Source organism: Delphinus delphis, chromosome 2, assembly GCF_949987515.2.
Source record: "Delphinus delphis chromosome 2, mDelDel1.2, whole genome shotgun sequence".
NCBI classification, from domain to species: domain Eukaryota; kingdom Metazoa; phylum Chordata; class Mammalia; order Artiodactyla; family Delphinidae; genus Delphinus; species Delphinus delphis.
In genome coordinates this window covers 144,415,735-144,440,827 of record NC_082684.1, presented here as the reverse complement: position 1 = coordinate 144,440,827, position 25,093 = coordinate 144,415,735, and the positions used below count along the sequence as shown (strand labels likewise).

General features: G+C 37.0%; 1 protein-coding gene across 1 annotated transcript in view; it reads right to left on the bottom strand.

Moving 5' to 3' along the window:
- The window catches only part of ALDH1A2 (aldehyde dehydrogenase 1 family member A2), a 94,120-nt gene that overhangs the window by 44,050 nt on the left and 24,977 nt on the right, over positions 1 to 25,093 (bottom strand). Inside the window, exons 2-4 of the mRNA XM_060003745.1 lie at positions 14,058 to 14,162; positions 13,735 to 13,875; positions 10,731 to 10,860 (exon numbers count right to left, since the gene is read on the bottom strand). Coding sequence (XP_059859728.1) covers positions 10,731 to 10,860; positions 13,735 to 13,875; positions 14,058 to 14,162 — 376 coding nt within the window. The remainder of the gene's footprint in view (positions 1 to 10,730; positions 10,861 to 13,734; positions 13,876 to 14,057; positions 14,163 to 25,093) is intronic.

Below are 25,093 nucleotides of genomic sequence, written 5' to 3'. Positions count from 1 at the left end.
TGCAGATTATGAATCTGTAAATCTAGGGTGGGACCTAAGGGTTGGCATTTCTATAAGCTCCCAGATTATGCCAATGCTTCTGATCCACAGACCACACTCCAAGTAGTGAGGTTCAGAGGAACCAAGCAGGTAAAGGGTAGTCCATGTGTATTGTCATGACCTACAGCTGCTGACTTCATTTCTATTTACTTTTTGCCTCTCTGATAACTAATTTGCCCGAAAGGAGTTTGAAGTGTAGGAGAATCTAAACAATGTTTTTAACACTTTTAAAATAGGAAGATAAGAACAAAAACATATATACTTCTACAGAACCTTACAAAATATTTTTACATTCTTGCCTCATTTCATGGTCAAAACAACACTATGGAAAATTAGGGCAAGTACTATTATTAGAAATTTACAATTAGAGAAAATATGGCACAGAGAGGTTAAGTCTAAAGTGATATCACTGGTTAAGTTGTGGCTCCTGCACTTGCATCTGCATCATCAGACTTCAAATTCACTTCCCTCAGAAACATATTAAAGGCTCTTTTGTGAAAAAGATATTGGATTTAGGTGGCTATCACAAACCATGGAATCAGAGTGTAACGTCAAGGAGTGCAAATGGGGGGGAAAAGACAACCCTTTTACGAAGGGTGAAGATGATTCTTTGAGGATGTGGTGTGTGGACAGAGAACTCACATAGACTCTTGTATCTAAAGTTATAAAGGGAACGCTACAGAGCAACAGCCCTCTCCTCAGGTGGGGGAGCCGAAGGCTGAGCACCTCTCTGCATCTGGGATGAGTCGACTCCAAGAGGGTGTGGAGTGTTACTTCTCCCTCTCTTCTACACTTAAGATGATGTATAATGAGTACTGCTCTCTGCCTAGAAGAAAAATTGCAGCCCATTTTTTCCCATCTTTTACATTAATAACGCTCTCTAAATATGGCAAGATGATTAAAAAGATTGTTCCCTTCATTTCTCTACTTTTGTGCTATAAATCAGCCTGACATAGAAAAAATCTCCATCCAAACTCTGATACTCCATTTGAGGTTATGATGATCTTAGGTCTTCTTACGAAATATGAGGCATTACAGAGAGAGTTCAGACTCAGCAAGGAAGGACTGCATGTGATGAAAATACTAAATAAATATTCTGAATATCACATTCTGAGACAACAAGTTAGCATATATAACTATGGTAGAGAAAACTAAAGAAGTGATGACACACCGAAACAGAGATACTAATTCACGTTTAGAACGTTTTATCTCTCAGCCTCTTTTCCATTTCACTCAAGTAAAATATACTGTTCTTAAAAGGAGTTTATTTTAAGACACACCCAGAGACAGCTTCTCTTATGTGTTTTCATACCTGAATGTTGTACCCTTTATGAAGAATATAAAAATCTTACAATTAAAAACTCTATTTTACCATGAATTTGGTTGAACTATGGATCAAATTTTACTGAGTATGTATAGATTGAGCCATTTCTAGAATTAAACTAAGAAGAGTCTTTGTCTCTAGAGATGAGTAATAGAAAAACCTCTTCCACATTTGTGAATGTCAAGGCACTATTCTATGTTCTTTGATGGGGGCTCATTAAATTACACAAGCAATATAGCAATTACTTAGTTATTTAGAACAATTTAAATATTTGGATTATTTCTTCAGCGTAAACATTACTTCTTAAAGCAGATTTTATAGTTGTTTGAAAAAAAATTTGACAGAATTATTATTCTCATAAGAATATCTGGCATTGACATAATCTACATATAAACTAGACAGAGTATGATAAGGTAATACCTATGGTCAATGAAATCAGAAGAATCTGAAATGTGCCAGAAATTGAGAAGAAATTTATCAAATATGGACCCCAAGAAATGGCTCCCAGGAATGCATGGATTCTTCAATATACGCAAATCAATCAATGTGATACACCATATTAACAAATTGAAGGATACCATATGATCATCTCAATAGATGCAGAAAAAGCTTTCAACAAAACTCAACACCCATTCATGATAAAAGCCCTCCAGAAAGTAGGCATAGAGGGAACTTACCTCAACATAATAACGGCCATATATGACAAACCCACAGCCAGCATCAGTCGCAGTGGTCAAACACTGAAACCATTTCCACTAAGATCAGGAACAAGACAAGGTTGCCCACTCTCACCACTCTTATTCAACATAGTTTTGCAAGTTTTAGCCACAGCAATCAGAGAAGAAAAGGAAATAAAAGGAATCCAAATCGGAAAAGAAGAAGTAAAGCTGTCACTGTTTGCGGATGACATGATACTATACATAGAGAATCCTAAAGATGCTATCAGAAAACTACTAGAGCTAATCAATGAATTGGGTAAAGTAGCAGGATACAAAATTAATGCACAGAAATCTCTGGCATTCCTATACACAATGTTACTGTGCATTCCAGCTAGGCCAAGGAAAGGAGGTGGTTGTAATGGGGAAAAAAATTAAAGACAGGGACTTTTTTTTTTTCTATTTTAAAAAGTTTTCCCTTTTTGGAGCTATTTACTTAGTCCTCTTCCCATTTTACTTCCTCATATCATTTACTCAGCAATGCAGAAGTATTTTCATAGAACTGATGAAATTTTGCCAAAGTTCTCATCAAAGTTTAGGGTTCACTTACACTGAATTGCCATTTGATTTCTGATGCAAGCTCTCAGGACTTTGTTTGGCCCATCTAAATGTGAAATCTTTCATTTTTTAAATGAATGGCTCCAAGAAAAAGGTAAACATTAACTATTAAATGCTACCAAATAGTTCTTCCATTAAGGATAATGTATTGTGATCTATATAGTAAAACTCTGGCCAGCTAAAGTGAACACACTTAGGGCCATTTGTGGGCCTAATGATGGAAAATCTGAAAGAGAAATTAAGGAAACACTCCTATTTACCATTGCAACAAAAAGAATAAAATACCTAGGAATAAACCTACCTAAGGAGACAAAAGACCTGTATGCAGAAAACTATAAGACACTGATGAAAGAAATTAAAGATGATACAAATAGATGGAGAGTTATACCATGTTCTTGGATTGGAAGAATCAACACTGTGAAAATGACTATATTACCCAAAGCAATCTACAGATGCAATGCAATCCCTGTCAAACTACCAATGGCATTTTTCACAGAACTAGAACTAAAAATTTCACAATTTGTATGGAAACACAGAAGACCCCAAATAGCCAAAGCAATCTTGAGAAAGAAAAACGGAGTTGGAGGAATCAGGCTCCCAGACTTCAGATTATACTACAAATCTACAGTAATCAAGAGAGTACGGTACTGGCACAAAAAAAGAAATCTAGATCAATCGAACAGGATAGAAAGTGCAGAGATAAGTCCACATACTTATAGTCACCTTATCTTTGATTAAGGAGGCAATATTATACAATGGAGAAAAGACAGCCTTTTCAATAAGTGGTGCTGGGAAAACTGGACAGCTACATGTAAAAGAATGAAGTTAGAACACTTCCTAACACCATACACAAAAATAAGCTCAAAATGGATTAAAGATCTAAATGTAAGGCCAGACACTATAAAACTCTTAGAGGAAAATATAGGCAGAACACTCTATGACATTAATCAGCAAGATACTTTTTGACCGACCTCCTAGAGAAATGGAAATAAAAACAAAAATAAACAAATGGGACCTAATGAAACTTAAAAGCGTTTGCACAGGAAAGGAAACCATAATCAAGACGAAAAGACAGGCCTCAGAATGGCAGAAAATATTTGCAAACGAAGCAACTGACAAAGGATTAACCTCCAAAATATACAAGTGGCTCATGCTGCTCAGTATCAAAAAAACAAACAACCAAATCCAAAAATGGGCGGAAGACCTAAACAGACATTCCTCCAAAGAAGATATACAGATTGCCAACAAACACATGAAAGGATGCTCAACATCACTAATCATTAGAGAAACTCAAATCAAAACTACAATGAGGTATCACTTCACACCGGTCAGAATGGCCATCATCAAAAAGTCTACACAAAACAAACAAACAAAAAAACACAAAAAAACCCCCATAAAAAACCAATAGGGGCTTCCCTGATGGCGCGGTGGTTGAGAGTCCGCCTGCAGATGCAGGGGACACGGGTTCGTGCCCCGGTCCGGGAGGATCCCACATGCTGTGGAGCGGCTGGGCCTGTGAGCCATGGCCGCTGAGCCTGCGTGTCGGAGCCTGTGCTCCACAACAGGAGAGGCCACAACAGTGAGAGGCCCACATACCGCAAAAAACAAACAAACAAACAAAAAAAGTCTACAAACAATAAATGCTGGAGAAGGTGTGGAGAAAAGGGAACACTCTTGCACTGTTGGTGGGAATGTAAATTGATATAGTCACTATGGAGAACAGTATGGAGGTTCCTTAAAAAAACTAAAAATAGAACTACCATATGACCCAGCCATCCCACTACTGGGCATATACCCTGAGAAAATCATAATTCAAAAAGAGTCAAATACCACAATGTTCATTGCAGCTCTATTTACAATAGCCAGGACATGGAAGCAACCTAAGTGTCCATCGACAGATGAATGGATAAAGAAGATGTGGCACATATATACAATGGAATATTACTCAGCTATAAAAAGAAACGAAACTGAGTTATTTGTAGTGAGGTGGATGGATAGAGTCTGTCATACAGAGTGAAGTAACCGTATGCTAACACATCTATATGGAATCTAAAAAAAAAAAAGGTTCTGAAGAACCTGGGGGCAGGACAGGAATAAAGACGCAGATGTAGAGAATGGACTTGAGGACACAGGGAGGGGGAAAAGTAAGCTGGGATGAAGTGAGGGTGTGGCATGGACATATATACACTACCAAATGCAAAACAGATAGCTAGTGGGAAGCACCCGCATGGCACAGGGAGATCAGCCCGGTGCTTTGTGTCCACCTAGAGGGGTGGGATAGGGAGGGTAGGAGGGAGACGCAAGAGGGAGGGGACATGGGGATATATGTATATGTACAGCTGATTCACTTTGTTATACAGCAGAAAGTAACACACTATTGTAAAGCAATTATACTCCAATAAAGATGTTAAAAAAAAAACAAAGAAATGGCTCCCAACTACAATACGAAGAGTATTTCAAGAATTGCTACAAATCTTATATATCGGGTAACACTAAAAATGAGTTTACTTAACAGCATCAAAATCTGTTACAGAATTCAATGAACGGATGGCCATCTTCTAATCTCTAATTTGTATACAGAATTACCTTTCAAGGAGCTAGCAACCCTTTTGGTGACCCCAGTATTAAACAATTAGACCAACTACATTGAACTAGTTCATTTTATCCTCTAGCAGATTCCTATGTATTCTGAGACTGAACAGACCTCACTGAACATTTTATAGCTATAAGGATAAACTCTATAAATGCTTATACAGACACTGGAGACGACATTAGCATACAGTGGTGCTAACACTATTTCTCCCAGGAGGCTGCTGGTAGCATCTCAGAAGTTAAACTACATGCTCCTGAGTCAGTTATGAAGATATCTTAGCTCTACTACTACTCCATTACATCATCTTGGAAAGTTACTTTACTTCTCCGGACCTCAGTTTCTCTGTCTGAAAAATGAGGAGACTGGCCTTCGTGATCCCTGAGTTCTTCTTCAGCCTTAACCTCTCAAGGAGGTTACATGTGAAGCAGACTTTGCGATCTCCTGTCACCACCAATTCAGGTAACTACCTACCCTGGGTTCTTAGGTGGGCACAGCAAATAGCTCCTCATTCTCATTCTGAGTGAACAGTAAGATCTCACCATATGGGTTATCTGCTGACAACGCTAAATTAGATCGAGCTGTTAAAGGCAAAACCTTAGGATGTGAGTCAATTTCCGCACATTTTTAGCCTATTTAGTTCAACAGGTAAAACTGAAAGGAGGTGAAGTAGATAAATAATTACAGATGGCCTGAGTAGCTTTTTAAACTTTTCTATATGCTAATGTATCATAAGGTCATTTTTATGTCAGAATTCAGCTTAAAGCTGGACCACATTTTCTCTGCTTACGTATCACAAAATAAATAAAATCAATACTGTTAAAGAAAAAAATCTAAGTAATGTAAATCCATTATCCTCTATTTTTCCTTCAGTGAACTAAAAACAATCTTTGTTCCTTCCCCCATCACAAGGAGTTTGTGGCCATGAGAGGTTAAAAATAATCAAAATGGGGATAAAACTACTTCCCCTGGAGAGCTTCTATGAGATTAGAGATATTGTAATGGGCACAAAGAAGGTGTACAATAAATCATAATAATAATTATTTATCATCATAATTAGCAGATGTTATTACAGACGGGTCAAAGCACAGGATTTATGGTCAGAAAGAATGGCTCCATCGAGTACCATGGCAGGGAATAATAGACAATGTTGTAAAGGGAAGAACGTCAAGACCCTTGTGAATCAAACTAATACTGCATGATTCTGTGATAACATCCAACTGTGGGCCTTGAGGGGGATGTGACAGAAAGGGATGGGAGGATCTTTCAATTCAGAGGGAGAAACAGCTGTCCAGTGGATGGCTCAAAAGTGGTCAGGCCATAACCCTTTTCTCCTCCTCCCAAATATTCTAGAGGGAGGCTACCCTTCAGGGGAAGGGGAAAAAGTACATACTTGCTCTCTCCAACTGATTATCCATCATGTAATCAAAATCTCTTTCTAAAACACAATTCTGATCAATGCATTCATTTACTTAAAATAATTCAGTGACTCACCATTACTGTGGCATAAAACTTGCAGCACGGTTTCCCCAGGCCCAGAGCCCCTCTGTCTTGTAAATCTGGCTATACTTTCAGATCCACTAGCACACTGTACTCTCCTCTCTCCATACCTCGCACAGGTTATTATCACTGCTGGTGATGGCCCTATCTCCATCTTCACTTACCTGCCCTTGTACAGGCATCAGCTTGTACATCCCACTTCCTTCTCCAGGTAGCCTTAATATTGGGTGAGATGCCTTTTCTATGGAGTACCATTGTACTTTGCACTTCCATATGTGAATAAGCCACTCTGTATTGCACTTGGCTGTCTACCTGTTTGTTTTCTTTACTATACTATGGACATCTTACTTGTCCACCTTTGCAACTGCAGTGCTTAACACAGGTGCTCAAAAAAAAAAAATCTGTTGAATGAATGAATGTATGAAGGAATGAGGGGATGCCTGAGAGACCGAGGTTGAAGTCTGGTAGAGCAGGTGAAGGAAGAGCTCTTCCCATTACAAGGCAGAACGCCCAGGCTTCCTAAATGGGAAGGGGTCCAAGAGACAATAGCATAATTCTTCCCACTCTTTCTGGTTCTTATCCTTTAGTGTCAGGGATACTAAGCTGGATGAACTATGGAGTACGATTCAATGTAACAAAGCAGCCTTATATTAAAAAAAACCTTTCAGGTTTATTTTTATGGGTGACCAGGCAGACCTGTGCTTTCCGTCCTTGTATTTCTCCTAGGAGCAATGGTTCAGTATTTACTAACCCAGTGTCCACACCAACTTTATAGAACATAACTACCATGAATAATGAGAATCAGCTGGATGTTAATCTAAAAATCGGAAGAGGGTGACTGGCCTCTTCCTTTTCCCGCCCTGCTGTACAGGTCTCCACAAGAGGGTCTACAACGGCTTAGGCAGAAAGAGACTTGGGTTTAAATCTCAGGCCTGCCACTTACTCACATGTGACCTTGTTCAAGACACTAAACCCTCGCCGTCTCATTTTCTCACCTGCAAAATGGGTACAATACCTTTTAAAATCTGACCCGTTTCACAGGATCATACACAGAATCACATAGATCCTGTATGTGAAGGAAACTTTTACATGCTCAAGTGCTTTGCAAACATAAAGTACATTATCCCTTTATATTATAATTTCAAACAAAATTAGGGTGTTTCACAGGGAAATGTATGTAACACAACGAAGACCTCATGGTTAAAGGCTAACAGCTTTCCTATATTCCAGATTTCATTGAAAAAAGCCAAGAACACAGAGACAAAAATCAAGCTGATGTTACATTATGAAGTTACAAATGACAAATAAAGCACAAATGGATTGACTGAACAAATTTGAGAATAAATAAGTAAATAATAATGACACTCCCTTTCCCTGATCCTCCACTATCACCCCTCTGGCTTAGCCAACTAGATTCCCTAAGCACTGAACTAGCCAAAAGGGTTGTGAGATGAATTCTCAGGAGCCTACAGCCATGTCCAAATGTATCTAAAACTGGAACAGAAGGGAAAGCGGCCAAGTTCACATTTGCTGTCATCCTTCCTTTCAACTGCTTGAGACACCACAGCAAAAAGGTCTTACATCCCAGACCCTCAGCTTTCTAGGAGCTCTGCTGAATGACCTGAATCCCTGGAGAGTCCCTCATCCTGGTATCCCTCTAAACGCACTTTAGGAAAAACTGGGGAAACAAAAATTACTTGCCATTTAAGGGAATTCCTCACTTTTTTTCCTTCACAGGCTGGACACCAGTTTATGAGTAAAGGTGGGAGAGACTACTGTGAAAGACTTTTCTAAGCCCTGTATTTCTAACTCAGAATCCCCAAAGAGCATCAGATGAAAACAGTGAGACTTATAGACCAACCACCTCTGCCAGATAAAGTTACAGTGAAGTTATCAAACATTATCAGGAACTCCAATAAATCTTTATCTAATCAATCAAGGTCTTCTCTCCTAAGGAGGCAAAAGAAAACGAAGACACCGTTAGGTGAAATACCAGGTCAAATGTGTACAGCCTTCTGTTTCGCCTTATTTCTAAGATATCTCTAAATCATTTGAAAAGATGTTTAAATACCTGAAACATATTTGTTGTCTTAGTGAAATGGCAGGTGGGGTGGGGTGCAAAACAACCAGGGCCTTTGATCCTGATAATTTCCTTTCTGCACTGAAACAGAAGAGGTCAATCTGAAAAGGCTGGCGCATGTCCTGCTCTTGACAACGGTTTTCGTTCCCAGGCCCTCCCACAGGTACGCTTATGCCAGGCAATGACTCTGCCTCACTTAGGCCATTCCTCATTCCTACAAATGAGGCCAGAGAACAGTGGTCTGCAATATCCCAGAGGCAGGAATGAAGTAAGATTCTGACGTTCCTTAAGAACAGTCTTCTCCATCCTTCTGAGTCTGCTGAACGTGGGAAACTTCTGGACGGCAGGGAAGAGTCCCTATAGCCAGAAACACATTTTCTAAAGACTAACATTCCACGTGTCACCATCATTCACGGAGGTAATTTTAAAATAGTCCTTTGAAGCCTCATCTCTGTCCCTTCTCCCGTCTCACTGTGACTTCTTCTCTTCTTGCTAAATGAGGCATCGCAATGGCCACATGGTTGGTGCTGGTCTCTGTATTGTCTCCTCACTACGCAAGGCAGAGAACCCGGCAGCACAGGCATCACCTGGCAGCTTGTTAGGAATACAGAATCTCAGGCCCTGTCCTAGACCTGCACTTGAAGAAGATTCCAGGTGACACATATGCACATTCAAGTTTGAGAAGCACTGCTCTAAGCCAGCTACAGTATCAGCCAATCATCCCCTTGTCTGGTAAACCAATCCTCCCGAGCCTAGGAAGGCCTGAACTGGGCACTCCAGAGCCCCCAGCATCACTTTCCACTCTTCCTAGTGTGTACATGGAAAGCAGGCTGTTTTCCAGAGAACACGGGTAGAGTACCTGGCACGTGACTCAGCAGCATCCAGAAGCCACTCAAAGACATGTATTTTCTTTCTTTATATGTATTCACCACTGCCAATATCATCCTATCTCTTCCAGTTGGTCCCTTTCCTGTTGTGATATCTCTTCTACCCAGTATCTAAAATGGATCTTCTAGTGAAGTGATTCACCAGGCTCTAACGTCAAAGTTTCAGCTCTACAATTTATTTGCTGGGTGAATCAGGAAAACTCACCTTTCTAGGCCTCAGTTTTCTCCTCTGTCAATGAAGATGTTAATAATAACAGTGCCTTCCCCTTGGGGCTGCTGTGAAAGCATTTCATTTGACCTTAGCTACAGCTCGTATTCATGCTCAGACCGAGACCTTTCCCCCAACGTAGTTTGGATACTTTCCCTCTCCTTTAAAGGGCTACAGCACTGACAGGCCAAGCCACATGACTTAGCACCTAACTGTAACTCTCCTGTAGAGATCTTTGTTTTGTGTTACTGGTTTTGTCTCCAAACCTGGATCTTAAAACAAAGTGTCAGGATGGTGGTTGTTTTTACAGACTGTGAAAGTAACTTATAGGAAATACAGAAAATATAGAAAAATATGAAAAAGAAATAATAAATAATCCATAATCTCACCACTAAGAAAAAACAACTGTTAACATTTTAGAGGATTTCCTTCCAAACAAGATCTTAGTTTCAGGAGAGCAAGGGCCAAGTCTTAATCTTCTCAGAATCCTCCCTGGCTTCCCCACACCTAGCGCCTCTCCACACTCCCAGCACCTAACCTACCACAGTGCTAAGCACTTTGCAGCTGAAAAACACAGGCCTGTTCCTTAGCTGAGAGACGTACCGATGTGGCTTGCCCCCACACCTGTGTGTGGACTGTCTGCATACTGAAATAAGGACACTGTCAGAATTAGTGACATAATCTGTTTAGTTCTTTGTTCGGTTCAAGCTGCTGTAAAAGTGTGCTCAGATCTGTACTCCATGTGACTGCTGTTTGTGTTTGGTGGTGAAAGTGTGTTTCTGGTGAAGCCTCATGTTTCCCTTTTCAACATACTCAGATTACACATACCTACAGGAATGGTCATCCCGTGAATTTTATCAGCCCAGCCTGCGTAATACCGAAGGGTTTTGATGACTCCTTGCAAATCGACGTAAAAAGCTTGCATGAACGGTTTGCCACCATTTAGGGATTCCATGGTCTGTAGGAAAAGAAATGGAGAGAACTTTCCAATGATACACTAAGTAACTTCTACAGCAGAAGAAAACAGGAATAGAGAGAATACAAATGAATCTGAACAATGATGCATACCTGGTCAACTCTGATTTCCCAAATGAAAAGATTTTTAGGACCATCTGTTTAGTTTAGTTTCCAGTAAAAACCACAATGAACTTATATGTGTGTGTTCTTGTGCCTGTGTGTTTCCAGTAACCACTATCCCAATATATAAACACAACTGGTGATAAAGAAGTGTTCTGCTTGTCAAACCAGCTTCTGTTGTATTAATGATCAGAGCTGCGTGGGGATTTTTCGGAGTCTACACCAGTATTCTGAATCCAAAATGAGGGGCAGGGACATGGGCTTTTATGCAGTTGATGAGACTATAAAACGTTCTCCACACTGCCAAGACCCCTGCTGAGAAATGGAATAGCCACGGTGTACAGCGAGTTTATTTATTACCACCAAGTAAACAAGATCTCCTCTAGGGAAGCTCATACTATAATAACTTGAGGGCTGTTTTTTCATAAATATTTACATTAATAACCATTATCTATTAAGACAGAAGTATCTGGTCCATTTAATAAAAATAGAGTTAGAGTTATTATGCAGTTTTAGATGATAAATGTTATTATTTTAATGACACATTCCTAAATAGGGTAAATCTGTAACATAAAGAATTACAAATGAACACAATGAAATGAGAAGAGTATTTCAACCTAAGAAATAGTAAAGGTGTTACATATTTAACAAATAAAATAAAAAAAACATGTTTGTAATCTCATGTCCTTCTCTTCAAGGACATTTTACAACACATACTGGTACAAAAATTATTTGAGTGCTGACAAAACTAAAATTGAAATATTTTCCATTCAATGACATGAAAATATTATCTACAGTGCAATTTTTCCACTTACCATGTGTATAAGATGGAACTCATTTTAAAATATCATGTGACCTATTCAGTGTATATTGGCTCACCTTTATTAAAGGAAATCAAGTTATTTCCCAGTTCTTGTTAGAATATTTATACGTCTGTGAGATGAGCATTACATTCTCCACACAGCAGGCAGAGAGCCAAGGTCCTGACAGCATAGACTGAAGTAGAGTCAATAACCAGAATTGGGCCACCTAAATGGTCCATCCCTATGAGTTGTTGACACCAGCTAAACTTACCTGAGAGTTGCCAGCCCTAAGTTTATTTTCAATTGTGTTTACCTGGGTGCAGTATTAACTTCAGTATTCTGGTCAGGAGCTCCCCCAATATTCGAGAGGCTACCTCTTAACAAAAGTCACTCCCCTCATGGCTTGGGAGTGTTTAAAAGTAGAAATCACATTTAAGTGTGATGGGAAAAAGGACTTGACCACAGTGAGACATATGTCAGAAACAGGATGGCATATGAATTTTATGACATGAAAATATAACAGCAGAAATTAACTATATCATCATCTAGTAAGTACTGCTAATCTAATGTTATAAATATTGTATGGATTTAACTCAATTAAACAGATACTTACAGACCACCAATGTGCCCCCATTCACCGTTTATGTGTCTGTCACAAACTATGCTAGGATTACAAAAAATGGAGTAAAATATAATTTTCACTCTCAAAGAAATCATAATCCAGCAAAGAGGCAGCATATAGACCAGCATTCCCCCAAGGTACTCCAAAGAATTCTGTTTTGTACGATATTGACAGGTTAGCCAGAAAAATAGTGTTGAGGCTCCGACAGGTTTGAGAAACACTGAGTAGGGCTTGACAGAATCTTTAATATGCTAAGTGTCTTATGAATTTCCATGGAACACCTTTTCCCAATATATATAAACACCTCATTGGAAACAGTATTCCTTGAAGTACCAAACTAGAAAGTATTTTTATAGATAAATAAATGTTATATATAGCAAGAGTTCTAAACCATCTCCATAAAGGATTCATTTTTGTTTCCACACTATGAACAGACGCACGAAAGGGATGGTAGGAGGGAGAGCCATGGTAGAAACGACACTGAGGAAGAGTACTAATGCTTCCCTCTCCCAAAGCGAACCCAATAGTGATCTGATTTCCCAAGCAGAGGGTAGAATATAGTATTCATGGCTTTAATGCCCTGACTCAACGAGGATGCCCTAAATATTAAATGATCAACTATGGGTCATGCAGGTGGAGATCCCTGCAAGACAGGTATACTGCACAGGCATTCCTAAATGGTTCCAATTTCCAAAAAAGTTGGTATTCTCTAAGAAACTGACTTTTATTTTTAAAATAGCAACAACAATAACAACAATAAACCACTAGGAGAGGGGACATTCCTTATGTGAGAAAATGATTGTTTTAGTGAAAGAAAGTTGCTGTCTCCTTCTGTCTCTCCTATTAGTTCTAAAAGAACAAAGGGAGCAGAAGGATATGAGAGGTCCATATCATGCTCTCTGCTTCTGAAGGATTCTCTTTAGCCAAGAGGGGCTAACTCTGGAGAGGTAAAACTCTTTTGACTGTCAACAGTAATTTGGTATTGGTTTCCTGCAAGGAGCATGGTGACTCTCCTGTTGCTTGACTGTTTTTGTTCTTTTTGTTGAGGGTGGGAGGAAGGGGGACGAGGAAAGCAGGAAGGTCCTTACCAGTCATGGGAAGCTATGGTTTTGTTCTTCAAAATTCAATAAGAAGAGACACTCAGCTGGTCCTCCACTTTCCCATCTGATCCCAAAAGCCAAACCTCTCCCATTTTTCATGTGTATTACGTACTCCTTAGCTTGTTCCCCAGGTCTGCTTCACATCATACTTTCAGAAAGACTGAGGAATCTAACTTTCAATGGAATGGTAAATTTGGGGTAAAGACATGATGCTTTCTTAGGTCACTTACTGCAAGGACTGCCCTGTCTCGTTCCACCAAGTCTGCAAGCTTATCCAACAGACGTCCTCTTTCTGAAGCATCCATCCTTCTCCACACTGAGCCAAGAGAGAAAGCCAGGCGGGCTGCCTGCACTGCTTTGTCTATATCTGCCTGTTAGAGAGGAAGAGGCACAAGTGAAGAGAGGGATCGCTACAAATAAAGGAAGAACCATCTGCTTTCACAAAAAAGGTGATGAATGAATGTCAGTGGTGATGTCTGGAGAGCATAAGTTTATTGCTTTGTTGTCTGAAGGTAGTTATTTCATACGAAATTTTTTTCTAAGACAAACATACCTTGTCTGCTTCTTGAACTTCACACACCTGTTCTCCTGTGGCTGGATTATAGACAGGGAACACTCTCCCACTCTCCGAGTTCTGCCACTCGTTGTTAATAAAAATCTAAGGGAGTAGACAACAGAATGGGATCCATGAGACAGGTGACAGGAAGTCAGTCAATGGTGCCATATTATATGGAAGTACCATAGTAGTAATACTGGCTCTGTGTGCTTGCTGCTATATAATTAAAGTATAGAATTTGAAGTGTTACAAGAAACCCTAGACCATTATGCAGTCCAGCCTCACCCCCAATTCAGAAATTTCCTTTGTTATATTTTTAACTCAACATCAGCCAAAGATTAAATATAATTCTTACCTTTAGTGAACCTGTCAACTACTCAGAGAGTCAAACAAGGAAGGAAGGATAGACCGTCTCACATACCTACAAACCACACACTGAGATTGAGAAAGTATTTATTATAATCCAAGCTCTGGCCAATATCCCAAAAGGGTAGATCGTGGATCAAACTGACAGTCATCTGGCCTTAGCTACTAGTTTCTCTGTCAGAGAAATAAGTGACTTCACAGGGAAATCTGAAGGGTGCTGGAATAAGCATTTGCCTAATTTACAGTCAGATCCTGAACTGAGCAATGACTCTGACCAAACCAACTGGTGAGTTAAACAACTTACATGTGTAAATCCAAGTTAGATTTCTTTCCTTTTGCTGGGTAGGCTATGTGGCTCAGCAAAGGGAAAAGGCCTATAACTTTCAAATGGGTCTCTCTAGGATTTCTTAAGAGCCTTGGTTTCTTTATATAGAAAATAAAGATTATATTAAAATGGCAGAGAAATGGTTTAAGAAATTATTCAAGTCAATTTCTCAGAAGATTTGTAAGATATGCATTAACAAAGGAGGGAAAATATAGGCAAAAACATTTAAAAAATTTTATTGATATTAAGAGAGAAATCCAAACTAATATTTTTGGACTATGAAAGCCCAAAGAATACACAAAGATATTTTACCCTATAATATTTATGGGGCTTCCCTGGTGGCGCAGTGGTTGAGAGTCCGCCTGCCAATGCAGGGGACACGGGTTCGTGTCCCGGTCCGGGAAGATCCCACATGCTGCGGAGCGGCTGGGCCCGGGAGCCATGGCCGCTGAGCCTGAGCGTCCGGAGCCTGTGCTCCGCAACAGGAGAAGCCACAACAGTGAGAGGCCCGCGTACCGCAAAAATAATAATAATAATAAAATAAAAAAATTATGGCACAACAGTGAAAATTTCTGAACCTATGAACCATTCAGTAGTCAGTCAGTTTAGAACAAACACAATGATAAACTGATTTGCTACTGCCTGGCATTTTAATAATCACAGACGAGGCTGAGTGTAGATCTACAATTTTAAAAATTAAGTTCTAGATTATGCCAAAGCTTTGCTTATTCCTTGATTTGATAAAACAATGAGTCTGTGTTGAAGGAGTCTTCTTTTCCTGAAGGCTTTTTAAGATAAAGGCGGGGCGGGGGGGGAAGACCTTAAACCTGTAAAAGCACTTAATACAAATGTATTGAGCACAAACACAGTGACCTTGTAATTGAGTAACGATTTTTTTAAGTTTTTACTATGAATGTCTAAACATGCTTAACATACTGTATTCATTTGTATAATGTATTCAATAAATGCATAGATATTTCTAGACACAGGAGAGGCAAAGATGATTAAGAGTTCCAGCCTTCCAGGGTCAACAGTCTCTAGTAGTTCATTAAATACTCACAACAACCCTAATGGCAGGATTTTATTATCTCAACTGAAGATGAAAAAATTGAGAGGTTAAAAGTCCTAAGAAGCAGGTTCTCATCGTGGCTCTGATTCAAAGTCTGCTGCTCTTTCCACTACACCGTGGTTTCCAGGACTGCTCAGCCCAAAGAAACACAACTAGTTATGTCCAAGCCTAAATTAGATCTATAGTTCTTGGACTCCTGATCTAGTTCTCTTTTCACTCCATTTAACAAATTTCCTATCATTTCACAGCTCATCAAATCTGCACACTCCTTTGAAATACAATATGATCTCAAAGGTAGCAAAAGAAAAAAATTAAGAGGTTAGTTTCATTAAAGATTCACTTCTAGAGATTATCAGGTTTAAAGGAGAATGGGTCTTGCCAATATTCCTTATTCCTTTTATTCACTATTTGACTGAAACTTCTTAACCCTTGGAACATCATCAGATCCAATTATAGTTTTAAGCTTCTTTGTTGAACAGTTCTAAATGTATGTAAGGATTGATATTTCATGACTTTTATTGTTTCTTAGAGGTCTTCCGAAGATCAAAGAGAAAAATTACTTATTTTTTAATAGAATAAAATTCATTCTCTTACTGTTATCATTTAAGTACACTGATCATTTTATCAATCTAAAATACCTTATGGGATCTTAGTGAGCTTTTCCTGTGTCTTGAAACATATTGCTAATTTCATCATTCTCGGAATTATTTCATCACTCATCAATTATTTCCAAGTATGCTTAAAAAAACCCTAAAATAATAAGGAAACAAAAACATTATGGAACTGTCTAGAAATGAATAAATAAACACATCCCCACTATTTCATCATCCTTTGGTTTTATTATTGTACTATCCAAAATAATGCCTTATGTCTCAAAAGGGTATAAATAAAGAAGTGTGGAGACACCATCTTTGTCATATTCTTTTTACCTTTCACTGAACACAGTTAAGAATTCAGAATTTTTCATTTCTGTCCATAATGAGAAAGAGAAGAAAACTAATAGAAAAAGACATTTCATAACCGTTAGATGAGTCAGAAGCTGAAGGCAAAGAGACAGAAACACTAGAGACTGCTGATGAGGGTGAAATTGACTGTATAAGCAAAATCTTGGACTATGAGTCTTTAGGATAAATAAATGCATTTTCTCCAAATTAATAATCAGAGAGCAAACAAGATACTTATCAACACAAAAAGGAAATATGACAGTCTAATCCAACTAGTCATTAATAGGAAGGACTTAATAATTTAAAACCATCCTGTTTTGATAAGAGAACATGTAAGAATTCTTTTATCTTTCATGATATTTGTGGGTAAAAATTTACTTGATGTGATTCAAAAGTGGACAAATGCTGAAGGTAGGTGTATACACCAAGGCGACTGGAGTACAGATATTATGTAGAAATAAAAAAGTTCATTGGATTGATCAATCTAATTTACATTTATAAAACTAAAAATGAAAATGCTTTTGTAATTATGGAGCAAAAATGGCCATGCTCCCTTTACAAAATTATGAGCCTTCAAACTTTTCAACAGTATTACATTATGATAATGCAAATGCAAGAAGAACCAGAAGTAACAGTAAGATATAACCTATAAGAGATGTGTTTAAAATCTGCAATCAGTATTTATGGCATAAATATTTCCAGTTTCAAACATGATGGCTGATGAGTAGTTAGTTGTATTCAAAGGCCATTGCTCACTTCATGTACATATACCTCCAATACCAGGAAAATATGGAAGAAAAATTGGTTTTGTTATGTTTAAATTCTTGTTCTGTTGTTTTCACTGTCTCTTTACTTTCACTTTTCTAAATTTTTCATAAAATAACTTAATTTTAAAACTTTATAGCCTCCATTGGACCCAGATGGTAAATGTGATGACTATTTTTCCTGGTATGCCAAACATTAAAATATTTGATAGTTTTACTATACTATTATTTCTTATAGAGCTAGCCTTATGACAGTTAAAAAACAAAGGAAAGCAAATTCCTCCAAAATACTTGAAGGTTTTCATCTTCTCTGAGCAATTTCAAAAGTTTTGAATGCTGTCTAAAGTGTTCTTCTCTGACCAGGGCTCCTTAAAAAACAATATATCTCAAGGCTCTAGAGGGAAAGGACAAGATGATCCTGGAATACTTTGGTGCCAGAAATCAAGTACATGCTCAGAAACTGATGGGGACATATCAAAAGGACACAGGAGCCAACATGAAGGGGCTCCCAATGGCCAATACTGGGACAATTTAAGCAACAAAACAAATAGTGATAGTAATGGATTATTACCCAAAGAATAAAAAAGGCATCCAAGAGTCCAAAATGATATAAATTTTTTATGAATAAATAAATGGGGGATAAGGAAAAGCTGTTCTTAACAGTAGAATTCAAACTAATAGCTGACAAAGAATGATGGAATTAGATTACCACCAATGTGTCAAACCCCACAATTGTAATTGCTTCAGGCAAATATCATCAATGGATGGTAAAATTAGTGGGTAAAAGTATAATGAAAAACTGGATGTTTTTGTAGTCTCGAAGTATCTCCCCTCAAGATGCTTACTAATGACAAAGTAGAAAATAGTAACTTACCATTGGAGAAACTTGGCAGGCAGCACCTTAATCAAGTGATCAAAGCTAACATCACCAGTAATGGGAGAAACTGATCTTTCTTAACATTTCATCTGCTTGTCCTACTGATAATTAGAAAGCTGTGTTGAAATCTCCCACTTTGGTGGTAGATTTGTCAATAGATCCCTTAGCTCTATCATTTTTATACTTATAAATTTTAGGTTATTTTATTAGTGAATTTAAATGGAACTATTAAGATTCTCTGATAAAACAAAACCATTTATCAATATGAAGTGACCCTCTTTATTACTAATGAAGCTTTGTGTCTTAAAGACTATTTTGTTTAATATTAGTAAAGCCACGTAAGCTTTTCTTTAGTATTTTCCTGATAGATCTTTTCCCATCATATTACTCTCTCTCAATTACATCTTTATTATTTTCATGTGTCCCTTTAAATGATGTATGGCTATGTTTTATTTTATTCAATATGAAAATCTCTGTCTTTTAACTGGCAAGTTTAATACATTTGTATTTATTGTGATCATATTTTGTGTTAAATAATGTACCGTGTGATATTTGGACTTAATGCTTTTTATTTGTCTTGCTTTACTTTACTTCCTGTCTTCTCCCATCTTGCCTCTTTTTTCAACTTGATTAATGTTTGTTGTTTGTTTTATAATTTCCCTCTTTTATTGGTTTGGAAATTGTACATGATCTTTCATGTACATGAACACGTACATCTTTCAAGAACATGAACATCTTTCATGTTCTTTCACTGATTATCCATGATATTTTATCATGCATATCTAAGAAAATTAAGTATAAAGTTAATATATATCTTAACATTCCTCCCAAACAATTACAAGGGCCTTAGAACACAAAATCTAATCACCCTTCTCCAGGGGCATGTTATAAAATTATTATTTTATACAGAGAAGGATTTCTTATATTTAATAAGATTTAAAAATTTTTACCCTAATGATTTCTTAGAATATCATTTAGTAAATATTTGTTGGGGGTAAAGACTCAATTCTGAACATATATTTATTGCACCCTCATACTCAAAAGATACTCCCAGAAGGTTACTCAATTCTAGGAAGACAATCATTTTCTCACAATACTTATTATTGTGATATAATAAGTATTATTATAATAAGTATATTATTCCAATATTTTCTATCTTGCAATGGTGTTTACAAGAAATCTCTGCTGTAAGTCTCTGGTTATCATTTCTTTGCTGATGATTTGCCTCTTCTGTCTGGTTGCTTTTCAGATCTTGTCTTTGTCTCAGTGTTTTAAGATTCATCACAATATGTCTATGTATCAATTTCTTTTTTATTTTGATAGTTAAGCATTGTGCTTGCAGCATCTCTGAGTTTTTGTCTCTTATAATTTCTGGATATTCTTAATCACTATCATCATTTCCTTGAATATCACTCTTTCTATTCTCTGCTCTGGAACTCCAAGTGTTATACCTTTTTAGTCCATCCTCAGTGTCTTTAACCATTCATATTTTCCATCTCTTTTTAAAAATATTTTCTGTAAACATAGCTTTGTTGTGTTTGTAAATGTGTGAAAATATACTCTTCTAAACAATTCAAACTATAAAGGAAAGCAAAGAGAAGGTAAAAAATCACCTCAAATTTCATCATCCAGAAATAACTAAAGTTCACATATTCACGACCATCCTTCTAGACATGTCTTTAGGCAGATATACACACACACACAATTTTACGAAACAAGATCAATTGTACATGAGCTTTAGAATTTGCTTTTTTAAAAGTTAACAATACGCTATAGACGCTTTTAATGGTTTCTTTGGACTCCAATGCGTATTTCTGTGTGTATGTATATAGGTGCGTGTGTGCACGCATGCATGTGTGTGCATGGGTGTAGCTTAATGTATTCAATCAGCCCTCTACTGAAAGACATTTAAGTTGTTTCTGTTCTCCTTTTTCCTCTGTGCGGCAGTTGAATAATTTATTCAGATCTATCATTCAGCTCTCTTTAGTAGGGTCTAATCTGCTAATTTCAATGTTTATATTTTTATTTCTAAAAGTTCTGCTTTGTTCTTTTTCAAATCTGCGTGGTCTTTTTGTTTTTGTATTAAAACTTAATACTTTAATTTTTAAAACAGTTTTAGGTTTACAGAAAACTGAGCAGACAGTACAGAGAGGTTCCATATACCTGCTATTCCCCTCCTCAGTTTCTTCTGTTTTTAATATCTTGCTTTAGTGTTGTACATTTGTTACAACTGATGGACCAGTATTGATAAAGTCCATAGATTATATCAGGCTTCACTCTTTGTGTTATACAGTTCTATGGGTTTTTAAAAATGCATAATGTCATGTATCCACCATCACTTAGCACAGAATAGTTTCTTCACTGCCCTAAATATCCTGTGCTCCACCAATTTATCCCTCCCTGTTCCCCCTAAACTCCTGACAAACACTGATCTTTTTACTGTCTCCTTCATTTTGCCTCTTCCAGAACATCATATAGCTAGAATCATATAGGAGGTAGCCTTTTCAGACTGGTTTCTTTCACTTAGTAATTTGCATTAAGGATGCAATGCATAAAAAATATTGCATCCTTCATGTTTTTTCATGGCTTACTAGCTCATTATTTCTTAATGCTGAATAATATTCCATTTATGGGTGTGCCACAGTCTGTTTATCCATTCACTTTTTAAAGGACATCTTGGTTGCTTCCAGTTTGGAGGAATTAAGAATAAATTTGCTATTAACAGCCATATGCAGGTTTTTGTGTGAACATAAATTATCAACCCACTTGGGTAAATGCCTAGGAGAGTGCTGGATCACATAGCAAGACTATTCTTAGCTTTGTTAGAAAGTGCCAAACTGTCTTCCAAAGTGACTGTACCATTTTGCATTCCTACCAGCAATGAATGAGAGCTCTTGTTGCTTCACATCCTTGTCAGCATTTGGTGTTGTCAGGTTTGTTTTGTTTCGCTTTGTTTGGATCTTAGTCATTTTAATAGATGTTCAATGGCACCTCATTTTAGTTTGAAATTCCCCAATGACATATGGTGTTAAGAATTTTTTCATATGCTTATTTGCTGTCTGTGTATATTCCTGGATGAGGAATCTTAGATCTTTTGCCCATTATTTAATTGAGTTGTTTTCTTAGTGCTGAATTTTAGAGTTCTTGATATAATTCGGACACAAGTCCTTCATCTAACATGTGATTTGCAAATATTTTCTGTTAGCTTGTGGCTTGTCTTTTCTCTTTTGCAGTACATTTTGCAGATCAGGTTTTCATTTTAAGGAAGTCCAACATATCATTTTTTCCTTCCATGGATCATGCTTTTAGTGTTGTATCTAAAAACTCATTGCCAAACCCAAGGTCATCTATATTTTCTCCTACACTATCTTCTAAGATTTTTATAGTTTTGCATTTTACATTAGGTCTATGATCCATTTTGAGCTAATTTTTGTGAAAGGTGCAAGGTCAGTGTCTCGATTCATTTTTGCATGTGGATGTCTAGTTCTAGCACCATGTCAAAAAGACTATCCTTTCTCAATTACTGCCTTTACTCCTTTGTTAAAGATCATTGACTATATTTGTGTGGATTTACTTCTGGGCTCTCTATTCTATTCCATTGACCTATTTGTCTGTTCTTTTACCAATAGTACATTGTCTTGATTACTGTAGCTTCACAGTGAGTCTTGAAGTTGGGTACTGTCGATTCTACAACTTTTTTCTTCTGCTTCAATATTATTGGCTCTTCTGCCTTTCCATATAAACCTTAGAATCTGTTTATTGATATCTACAAAATAACTTATCAGGATTGTGATTGGGACTGCATTTAATCTACAGATCAAGTTGGAAAGAACTGACATCTTGACAATACTGAGTTGTCCTATCCATGGGATATCTCCCCATTTATCTAGATTTCCTTTAATTAATTCCATCAGAGTTCTACATTTTTCCTCATAAAGATCTTGTACATATTTTATTAGGTTTGTACCTAAGTATTTCTCATTTTTGTGGCAATACAAATGGCACTGTTTTTCTTATTTCAAATTCCAAGTATTCATTGTTGGTGTATAGGAAAGCAAATGACTTTTGTATATTAACTTTGTGTCATGCAACCTTGTTATAATCACTTATTAATTCCAGAGGCTATTTTTGTTTTTCTGGGGTTTTTTTTTTTTTTTTGGTCAATTCTAGGGATTTTCTACATAGAAACCATGTCATAAGCAAAGACAGTTTTATTTCTTCCTTCCCAATCTGTATACCTTTTATTTCTTTTTCTTATCTTAACTGTATTAGCTAGGACTTCCGGTACAATGTTGAATAGGAACTCAACATTGAAGAGAGAATATTTTGCCTTGTTCCCAGTCATAGAGGGAAAGCATCTAGTTCCTCACCATTAAGTATGATATTAGCTATAGGTTTCATATAGATGTTCTTCATCAAGTTAAGGAGTTCCCTTCTATTCCTGGTTTACTGAGAGGTTTTAACATGAATGGTTGTTGGATTTTGTCAAACGCTATTTTTGTATGTATAGATATTACCACATGATTTTTCTTCATTCGCCTGTTGATGTGACAGATTACAGTAATTGATTTTTGACTACTGAACCAGTCTTGTACACATGGAATGAATTCCAGTTGGCTGTGGTATATAATACTTTTTAAACATTGTTAGATTTTATTTTTGAGGATTTTGTATTTATGTTAACGAGAGACATCAGTTTGTTGTTTTCCTTTCCTGTAATGTCTTTCTGGTTTTAGTATTAGAGTAATGCCGGCCTTATAAAATGAATTAGGAAGTGTTTCTTCTGCTTCTATTTTCTGGAAGAGATTATAGGGATTGGTATGCTTGGTAGAAGTCACCACTGAAACCATGTGGACTGATGGATGTTTAATGGGGGATGATTCAATTTCTTAAACAGGTATAGGTCTATCCAGGCTTAGCCAGCATGAGTCTCCATCCTCAGCTCTCACCATCAACTATTCCTTCCTTTTGTGTCTCTTAGGTCAATCTCAGGAGAACGGCAGTTGATTGGGTTCCAGTACATCTTTTCAAGCCAGTCTTCAGATGTAAATTAAATGACTGCCCTTGGGTCCAAACACCTGGAACCAGGAAGCAGAAAGTCATGCAGTAGGGTTTGAGGCCATTTAAACTCTAAGTCCTGGGTCAGGATAACTTACAATCAAAAGAACCATGGAGGGGCAGGCAAGAAGTGATGACTATTTCAGGACTGGGTGCCAATTTGGTAGATGTTGGGATTTTAAATATATATTGGTAATGTCTTTGGTTTTGGTGTCAGGGTAATGCTGGTCTCAAAGAATAAGCTGGGAAGTATTCTCTCCTCTTTAATTTTCTGGAAGAGTTTATGTAGTAGTGGCATTATTTTTTCCTTAAACATTTGGTAGAATTCACCAGCAAAGGCATCTGGGCCTGGAGTTTTCTTTGTGAAAAAGTTTTTTAGCAACAAACTCTATTTCTTTAATAAATACGGAGCTATTCAAATTATCTATTTCTTCTTGTGTGAGTTTTAGTAGAATGTCTTTTAAAAAATTTGTCCATTAGTTATCAAATTTGTGAGCATGGAGTTGCTCATAATATTCCTCTGTTATCCTTTTAACGTCCATGATGACTTCTCTCTCATTTCTGATATTAGTAATTTGTGTCTTCTCTCTTTTTCTCTTTATTAGCCAGGCTAGATGTTTATCAATTTTATTGATCTTTTCAAAGAACCAGCCTATGGTTTCATTTATTTTCTCTATTGTTTTCCTGTTTTCAATTTCACTGATTCCTGGTATAATTTATTATTATTTTTCTTCTGCTTGACTTAGGTTTATATTGCTCTTCTTTTTCTCGTTTGTTAAGGTAGAAGCTTAGAATATTTATTTTCTAATATATGTACTCAGTGCTATAACTTCCCCTCTAAATACTTCTGTCATTGCATCTCACCAATTTTGATAAGTTGTATTTTCATTTATTTCAAAATATTTTTAATTTATCTTGAGACTTATTCCTTGATCCATGTGTTATTTAGAAATGTGTTGTTTAATCTCCAAATATTTTGGGATTTTTCCAGGTTATCTTTCTGTTATTAATTTATGGCTTAATTTCACTGTAATCTGAGAGTATATTTTTTATATGATTTCTATGCTTTCAATTTTGCCAAAGTGTGCTTTATGGCCCAGAATGTGATCTAACTTGGTTGAATGCTTCATGTGAACTTGAGAAAAATGTGTATTCTGCTGTTGCTGGATGGAGGTTTAGTTTACTATTCCTAGAACTTGTATTGGCATTTTGCTTCTAGAGAAAACTCAGCCTTTGCATTTTCCTTCAGCCCCTTGATTTGTTTTCAGATCATTGTTCTTTTAAGTAAGCAATACATTAAAAATAATATATGTAAGGATAGCTGCTCCCACTATTTCTATTTAATATTGTAATAATATTTGATGTTATGAGGCCAAAAGATTGAAAATAAAATAAGTTTTTATTTTCAGACGACATGATTGTGTAGAAATTCCTAAGAAATCTACCAAAAAAAGTACTAGAAGTATAATTTAGCAAAGTCCCAGGATACAAGATCAGTATACTATCAACAAATCATTGGAAACTGAAATTCAAGTACATGTATTTACTCACACACGTTAATTCATACAAGAGCTAGTTGCATTGAGATTGAAGGATCCTTTAGAGTATGATAGTTTAATGCCCAAGGTGG